Genomic DNA, 9,185 nt, shown 5'->3' with positions numbered 1-9,185 from the left:
AAATAGTCAATAGCAACTAGAAGGAATTTTACCTGACCTTTACCTTGGGGCAGAGGACCGACGATGTCGATTCCCCATTGCGCGAATGGCCATGGGGAGGATATGGTCGTCATCTTCTCTGCTGGAAGCCGTTGTACATTCCCGTACCGCTGGCATCTGTTGCATCTCCTGACGAGGTTAGCAGCATCCCCCTGCATGGTTGGCCAAAAGTACCCCGCTCTTATCACTTTGTTTACTAGGGATCTGGGGCCGGCATGGTCGCCACAGACTCCTCCGTGTACCTCTTCTAGGATGTATTTGGCCTCGTCCTCGTCGACGCACTTCAGGTAGGGCATAGAGAAGCCTCTCTTGTACAAGACGTCATTTAGGATCGTGAACCTAGCCGCTCTCTTTCTGACCTTTCTGGCTTCGTCAGTATTCTGAGGTAAGTGTCCGTCTTGGAGGTAGGATATCAAGGGCGTCATCCAGGTGTTTATGCTCTGGGTGGTGAGCACTGCCACCTCCTCAATACTTGGGCATTTCTGAATTTCTATTGCCATGTCTGCGCTTGTCATTCCTGCTTCTGACGATGCTAGTTTCGACACTTCGTCAGCTTCAATATTCTGGTTTCTTGGTATCTGGACGAAATCCACTGTGTCGAACTCCTGAGTTAGCTGCCTTGTCAGTTTAAGGTATTTCTGCATCCTTTCCTCCTTTGCCTCGTACTCTCCACTGATCTGTCCGATTACCAGCTTTGAATCACTCTGGATAAGCAAGTTTTTGGCACCAAGAGCTTTTCCAAGCCTCAAGCCCGTCAGTATTCCTTCATATTCGGCTTCGTTATTGGTGGCTGGGAACTCCAGTTGAACTCCATATTTCATCACTTCTCCGTCGGGGGTGGTTATGACGACCCCTACTCCCCCCCTCTTTTGGGCTGACGAACCATCTGTCTGTATTATCCATTTTCCACCTACGTCGGTAGTTCCTGCTTCGTCTGGAAGAGTGAATTCAGCGATGAAGTCAGCCAGGGCTTGTGCCTTGATGGCTGCTCTTGGATGGTACTCGATGTCAAATTGACTGAGTTCGATTGCCCATTGGACCATTCTCCCTGCTGCTTCCGGTTTGTTCATTGACTTCTTGATTGGCTGGTCCGTCATTACGAGGATAGGATTTGACTGGAAATACGGTCTGAGCTTGCGCGAAGCTACTATAAGTGCGAACGCAATCTTTTCAATTCTTGGGTACCTGAACTCAGCTCCTTGAAAGGCCTGGCTGACGTAGTACACCGGGAGTTGCTTCTTGCCTTCTTCTCTAATCAAGGCTGCGCTGACTGCCGACGCTGATACTGCCAGGTACAAATATAGGTTCTCCCCTCCTTTAGACGGGCTCAGGAGAGGTGGACTGCTCAGATATCGTTTCAACTCTTGGAACGCTGCTTCGCATTCGTCAGTCCAAGCAAAGGCCTGCTTGAGGGTTTTGAAAAAGGGCAAGCATTTGTCTGTGGCCCTGGAGACGAACCTGTTTAGAGCTGCTATCCTTCCCGTAAGTTTTTGTACATCCTTGACGGTTTTGGGTGAAGCCATGTCAATGATAGCTTGTACCTTCTCTGGATTGGCTTCTATTCCTCTCTGGGACACCATGAATCCCAGGAATTTTCCCGAGGCTACCCCAAAAACACATTTGCTAGGATTTAACTTCATCTGGTGTTTTCTCAGGGTTGCAAAAGTCTCCTCCAGGTCGTCCAGATGGGCGAGCTCTTCCTTACTCTTGACGAGCATATCGTCTACGTATACTTCCATGTTCCTGCCAATTTGTTGGTTGAACATTTTGTTTACCAACCTCTGGTATGTAGCTCCAGCGTTTTTCAACCCAAAAGGCATCACCTTGTAACAATAGAGTCCCTGGCTGGTGATGAAGGCGGTCTTCTCCTGGTCTTCTTCAGCCATCTTTATCTGGTTGTACCCTGAGAAGGCATCCATGAACGTCAACAACTTGTGTCCAGCGGTAGAATCCACGAGTTGGTCTATCCTTGGTAGAGGGAAGCTGTCCTTTGGGCATGCTTTATTCAGATCAGTGAAGTCTACACACATTCTCCACTTTCCATTTGGTTTCTTTACCAGGACGATGTTGGCGAGCCATTCTGGGTAGTATACCTCTCGGATGAACCCTGCTGTCAATAGTTTGGTTACCTCTTCTGCTACTGCCTGATCTCGCTCTGGAGCGAAAGTTCTTCGTCGTTGCTGAACGGGCTTCTTGTTGGCGTCCACATTTAGTCTATGCTGGATGATCCCTGGAGATATGCCTGGCATGTCCTCGTGACTCCATGCGAAGACATCAAGATTCCCTTTAAGGAACTTTATGAGTTTCACTCTCATCTCAGGGCTTAGCGTCGTCCCTATCCTGGTTGTCCTGTCCGCATTTCCTTCTACCAACTCCACTGCTTCCAGGATCTCCATTCTGTCTTCCTCTTTTTCTTCTATCGTCCACGTGTGGTTCTCCTTTCTTGCCAGTACGGCCTGGTAGCACTCCCTCGCCAGGACCTGATCTCCCTTTACTTCACCTACACCATCGTCTGTTGGGAATTTCACCTTCAAACAGTATGTGGACGTTGCTGCCTTCCATTTGTTTAGGGTAGGCCTCCCAATGATGACATTGTAGGACGAGGGGCAATCTACAACCAGGAAATCTACTTGTTTGGTCAGCTGCAACGGATAGGTCCCTGCTGTTACCGTCAGAGTCACTATACCCCTGGGGTAGACCCTGTCTCCACTGAAACTGACAAGCGGAGAGTCAAAAGGACGGAGCCTTTTTGGATCTAACTTCAACTGCTGGAAGGCTGGGAGGTAGATGATGTCCGCCGAGCTTCCGTTATCAACAAGGATCCTTCTGGTATTGAACCCTTCTATATTCAGCACTATGACCAGGGGATCGTTGTGAGGCTGTTTCACTCCCCTGGCGTCTCCTTCATTAAAGGACATATCTTGGTATGTTCGTCGGTACTTGGACGGAGGAACAGCGTGGACGCTGTTTACCTGTCTGTGGTATGCTTTTCTAAGCGACCTGAATGACCCTCCTGAGACTGGTCCTCCCGTGATCGTGTTTATCTCCCCGATCACTTTGCGTGGAGGTTGGGACGTATGGTCGTCATCCCGAATGAAGGATTCATTTTGGGTCCTGTTGTCGTCTCTGAACTTGTTATGTTCTCCTTTCTTTACAAATTTCTGCAACTTTCCTTTCCGTATTAACTCCTCTATTTGTTCCTTCAGGTCTCTGCAATCTTCCGTGTTGTGGCCGTGGTCTCTGTGGAACCGGCAATACTTGTTCTTGTCACGTACGTTGGGGGACGAGTGTAATGGCCTGGGCCATTTGAGATGATGCTCGTCCTTGATCTGCGTGAAAATCTTGTCAACAGGCATAACCAATGGAGTAAATTTTACCTGACGAGGATTTCTTTCATCCCTCCTTCTATTCCCGTCATTGTTCCGACGTTCTGGTCTGTCTCTCTTTTGCCCTCTGCGGTCGTCTTCCCGCTTGGGCTTGTCTCCCAGCCTCTCGGTATCTTTTATGGCAGCTAGAGCGTCTTCCGCGTTCATGTATTTTTGGGCCTTCAGGAGCATCTCAGCCATTGTCTTCGGGGGGTTTTTGGCAAGAGAGGCTACAAGATCTCTGGATTTCAACCCTGCCTTGAAGGTCGTCAATTGCACCTTGTCATCAGCTTCGTCCACCTCCAGAGTTTCCCGGGTGAATCGCTTGACATATGACCTCAGAGTCTCCTTCTCTCCCTGTCTTATGGTGAGTAAGTAATCTACTGGTCTCCTTGGGCGTTGTCCCCCTATGAAGTGACGCAGGAAAGCGCTGCTTAGCTGGTCGAAGTTGTCTATGGACGAGTTTGGCAACTTAGTAAACCATTCTCTTGCTGCTCCTTTGAGAGTTGTAGGGAAGGAACGGCATAATATCTCGTCAGGTGGTTGTTGAAGGCCCAGAGTCGTCTTAAAGGTATTAAGATGATCCTGAGGGTCCTTGAGTCCGTCAAATGGTTCTAACTGAGGCAGGCGAAACTTTGACGGCACGGGGCAATCAAGTACTGCTGCAGTGAAGGGTGAATCTGTAGCCCTTACCATCTTGTCTACACTCCGGTCTGTCTTTTCCTTGATGGCGCTCCTTAGTTCGTCCATCTCTTTCCTCATTTCCCGAAGAAGATCTGAGTTTTGTTCGTCCGGAGTAGTTGGTCTCCGGGGGGTTTCCCTCTGTTGGCTATCCCCCTCTCCCTCCGTGTTACCCTTGGACCGGTTTTCTTCCTGTTGAGCTTGTTGAACCTGCTGGAGTCGCAGCTTCATTTCCTGGTTCTGCCTGGTGAGTTCCTCAATGGTGGCTGCCAGGGCTTGAACTTGCTGGGCCAAGGCCGTTGAATCTGGGTTGGATTCCATCTGGATATGGTGAATTGATGGAAACTACGTTTTCGACTATAAATCTGAAAACTCGTCCCCACAGACGGCGCCAAACTGATGGAACACAAATCCGTCAGTGAATGTGCAGATGGAATCACCCGTGAGGCGTGAAGGTTTGCTCGTCGCGAGACACCGGTGTGGCGCCTGCCACAAAGTCTCCGATGCCAAAGTTAGGATCACAGTTAAACACAATAAAGAAAAGAATAGATAGTTTCAGAGTATTTTTGCATATCCCCTTCTGTTGGTTGTGTGAGAGTTTTATACCTGAGCCCATCAGGGCTAGCCGTTGAGGCTGTTAATGCTTTCTTTTGTAACGCACCTGGCCAGTAATGAGACTTTTAATAGGCCCTCCAACGGTCTTCTTGGTTGATTTGGTAACTGCTCGGATCATTGATTGATCGCATTGAATAACTCTTTGCCTCGTCGGTGATGATAGCTTCCTTCGCTGTTTCTCCTCCTCGTCATGGATGGTTCTCTCGTCAGTAATGTTATCTTCGTCAGCGGTATGTAGAGTTGTCATTCCCGTCACTCATACTCGATGATTAATAGGAGTCAGCACATGCATGAACATTGAAACTTACCAATGAAGTTTTGTCGATAATCCTTATTATAAAAAAGGAATTTTTCCCTTCATCCATCATTATTAAAAAAATAAAAATAAAAATTCATAAGAAGGCCTTCTTATGAATTTTATTTACGTAATTATTTTTTTCTTTGTACCATAACTAAAAGAGTAATAGACCATTATTTTTTATGACAAACTTCAATTGAAAAAGGAAAAGAAAATCTTTCCTATTAGTTCAAAACCTATATATATATATATATATATATATATAAAGTTGAAGGAAAAAAGAAAAAAGAAGTAATAGTTTTAATAATTAAAAAAAAGGGGAAAAAAACACTTTTATAACTTTTTAGGAGTTTTTTTTTTTTTTTTTTTTTTTTTTAAAAAGCTCAAATTCTTGATGGAATAATCTATTCTTCTTCCCGTGTGTATAGATAATATAACTTAAGGACAACTAAATTATAAACTCCAAATTTTTTATTGTTTTTAAGTTAAACTTTGAAGTTTATGTATATATATGTTCATAATTTTATAAATTTTACAATCTGACCATTTAATGAGTATTAACCAAAATATCATACTTCACATTAGTTGTACTTTAAGAGTTGTTATTAAGTACTAAAAATATTTTCAAGTGAATGGTAAATGAAACTTTGACTACAAAATAAAAGAAAATGGCTAATTCATGTATTAAAAATCCTAAAAGACATATGCAATAATTCAATATCCATGTGGATGCTGTCGCATGGCCACTTAAAAGTAAAATACGACACCAAAACACATCCTAACCCCTACTATACGTACCCACCACCAACCTTAATTCAGAAAGTGACTTGTGCTGCTGGTATTCATATCCACAATGCACGCAATTAGGATTTAGGAGTTAAGGAGTGGCAAATATATCTATATATATACACCCAGAAACTTTAATGCTTTACCCACTTGTACTGTGCGGAGAAATTTAATTCCTTCTACCTTCCTTACTTTGGCACTTTCTAGCTAGGGAAGAAAACAATTCAGACACCAAACTTGAAGATAAGAATATCGTTCACGTACTGTCAGCATTTGAGGATAAGAATCGTAAGATTTTTGCCATCATCCTCCTAAAATTTCATTGTATTAGCACTAGCATTGGTTGTTTTTTTAGCACTACCAATACTAAAAAGCATGTTGCAATTATGAAGGAAAAGCTAAAAAAATTGGTTGTTGAGCTATAGTGTATAGCCAAAGATGGCTATGCATGATAGCTAAGATGGTAAAAAAGAAATATTTTATTAAAACTTATATTATTTTTTTGTGTTGGAGGTGGTGGTAGTTGTTTAATGTAATAGATATATTATTTTATTATATTGTTTATATTAATTTATTATGTTTAATGCTAAAATAAAATCACCAAAACGACCCACTAGTGAAACCCAGCCACCACCAAAACAACCATCACTGAAACCCATCACCAAAACTAGCAAGCACTGAAACAACCCATTGCTACCATCGAAACACCCACCGACCCAAACGTCAACCCAATTGCCACCCAAACGCCAATCCAAAAGAAGACCTAAACACCCCCTAAATCTGACCCAAACACCACCCAAAATTTGACCCAAATGCCGACCCAAACACCACCTAAATCTGACCCAAAACCACCCAAACGCAAACCCAAATGACCGACCCAAACTCCAACCATAGCCACCGACCCAAACTCTGATTTGTACCACCAACCCAAATCAGTACCTAAAATTGCTAGGGAGAACTAAGAGAGAAGAGAGATTCGGAGATCCTACCCAAAATCATGAGGGAAAGTTGAGAGAGAAGAGAGATTTGAAGATTGAGAGGGACTGAGGGAGAAGAAAGGACGAAGTAGTGCAGAGAAGAGAGTCAGAGAAAAAATTAGAGAGAGAGAGAGAGAGAGAGAGAGAGAGAGAGAGAGAGAGAGGGAAAAGGTTAATAAATTATATTATTTTGTGTTTACAAACTCATGAACTGTAGGTTGTAAATATAAGTACCTACTGTTCATGGATACTAAAATGTTTTAGATATAAATACCAGGTTAAAGAACTTTTTTAGTGTCTCAATTCCTAAAATAGCAATTTGGGGGGTTGTAACCCCCAAATGCTAATGCTCTTAGGAGATGATGAATTTATTCATTTATTTAATTTAACAGGTCTCACATTATGGTTTTTCTAAAAATGAAAAGTACTTTTTGCTTATTATAGGTCTTTTTTTTTTTTTGGGGTAAACAGATGATTCATTAAAGATTAAGAAAATACATCAAGATCAGCACAGGTTCTATCAAAAAACATTCCATTACAATCCTCATCCAAAATAGTCCTAATGTTCTCAGGTGGACAATCAAAATGCACCAAACATAAATTCTGGTCCAACCCCAACTTAGCCAACATATCCGCACAACGGTTTGTCTCCCGGTAGCAGTGTTTAAACTAAATTTGTTGGAACTGCATCATCAGCTGCCTGCAATCATCCAAAATGGGAAATTAATATTATTTTCATAGTTTGGGTTCTGAAATACATCAACAATTGATTTGGCATCAAGTGCAACAACAAGAGAGAGTATATTCAAATTGTAGCATAGTGCTAGTCCATCCTTAAGGCCCCACAGTTCAACTGCATAACTAGTAGTTGACCCAATATTCCTTGAAAAACCAGCAAGCCATGTGCCATGTTCTTCCCTGATCAGACCCCCACACCCTGCTAGACCCAGATTTCCTACAACAGCCCCGTCCGTGTTAAGCTTAGCCCATCCAAGTGGTGGTTTCTCCCAACGCACCCTCTTGATAATGCAGCGTGACAGTTCTCTCGGAGGCGAGACACAACACATAAACTCCACAACTTGATTTTGGATATCAATCACCAAGTTAAGGTTCTGCATTTTCCTGTTGAAGACAAAATCATTCCTATACTTCCATATGTTCCAAATAGCGAAAGGAAAAAGAATTTTCCAAGGGGGTTTTCCCGTAGGTTGGTTGGTGTTAAATCTACCATTTAAGTTTAAAAAATTTGTCAAGTTGGAAGTCCAGAACCCGTGATTGCTCATCTGCACACCAAGTTGTCTCCACACCAATTGAACCCAAGGGCAGTCCCTCAAGGCATGCAAAGTAGATTCAATTTCCCTATTGCAAATGGGACAATTTCCATCTTCTACCACTCCTCTTCTTGTGAGACATTCTTTGACAGCAATGCTATTGTGAGCACATCGCCATAAAAAAGTTTTGATGCGAGGAAGAGTCGGAGCTTTCCAAATCCAATTTATAGGCACTCTTTAAATCAAAGCTATCCTTCGGATTCACAGCCCATGCAAGCTTATCACCACTTCTACCTGCTAGTGACAATGGAGTGGCTTGAAGCAAGTGCTTTATGTCTGAGGGAAACTCAAAAGGCACTCGGTTCCAATCTCGCCCCAAGTCCACCATGATATCTTTGATCGCCCAGTTGGAAGCCTCTCGGGTTAAGGGGCCCTGTATAAGGTGTCTTAAGAATTTTGTAACTACCATTTCTGCTATTTATTATTATTTAGTATAAGATCATGTGTACAATCAATGATTAAACAAAGAATATTAGCCTCAAGCCCAATGGTCGACTATCAAGGTAAAAAAAAAAAAAAAAAAAAACCTTTGCTTTTAGAAAATTAGACCAAAGGTTAAGAAGAGTCATTAATAATTAACACCCCTCTATCTTATCCATTACTTGAAGTTTAATTAGTAAACTACTGATGTTGTATCTAAAAAGAGTAGTAAATTAATGATGATGCATTCACTCAACAAAGGTAATTAATGACAATTTAGAAGATTGTGGTGAGAGTTCAATTCTCCATTCAAGGAGTATGCCACTTGGCAGAACCTTATGCTCTCTTGCATGAGGACTCTGAGCATGAGGTCTGCTTTTATATATATATTGATTGATTGATGATTGATTGATTTTTCAATGTGAAATTGGAAGATTCTTAGTGGAATCCGGTGGATAAACGTGTAAACGTACTATAGAGGAAATTCCAAAGAATTTTTATTTTAAGGTTTTGGCTTTTCAGCAATGCAAAAACGAAGGCAGAAACCCGAATTTTTATTTTAAGGACTGATATTGGGTCGAGTTTACTGTGACCCGAAACCCAACCCGATAGAAATCGGGTTTCACTGCCTTAAACCCGACTCGAACCGAAAAATCGGGTCTATAATCGGGTC

At 42.6% G+C, this 9,185-nt stretch overlaps 1 protein-coding gene across 1 annotated transcript; it reads right to left on the bottom strand.

Annotated features, from left to right (window-relative positions):
* Window positions 1-364: 364 nt before the first annotated feature.
* On the bottom strand, window positions 365-4,869 carry LOC126719130 (uncharacterized). The gene is made up of 2 exons (XM_050421718.1): window positions 495-4,869; window positions 365-436 (listed from the first exon to the last, which is right to left on the bottom strand). Exons 1-2 carry the CDS (start codon window positions 4,404-4,406, stop codon window positions 365-367), a joined length of 3,984 nt encoding a protein of 1,327 aa, XP_050277675.1. The 5' UTR covers window positions 4,407-4,869.
* Between the last annotated feature and the right edge of the window lie 4,316 nt (window positions 4,870-9,185).

The sequence above is a fragment of the Quercus robur genome, chromosome 3, assembly GCF_932294415.1.
Source record: "Quercus robur chromosome 3, dhQueRobu3.1, whole genome shotgun sequence".
Classification (NCBI taxonomy): Eukaryota; Viridiplantae; Streptophyta; class Magnoliopsida; order Fagales; family Fagaceae; genus Quercus; species Quercus robur.
This window is presented reverse-complemented; position numbering and strand designations above follow the sequence as displayed.

Excerpts from the sequence above, each read along its gene's own strand:
- LOC126719130 (XM_050421718.1), bottom strand. The coding sequence starts at position 4,406 with ATGGAATCCAACCCAGATTCAACGGCCTTGGCCCAGCAAGTTCAAGCC. Across the intron at positions 437-494 it reads CAAGTATTGAGGAGGTGGCA|ACGGACACTTACCTCAGAAT; the intron begins GTGCTCACCACC and ends CCTACCTCCAAG.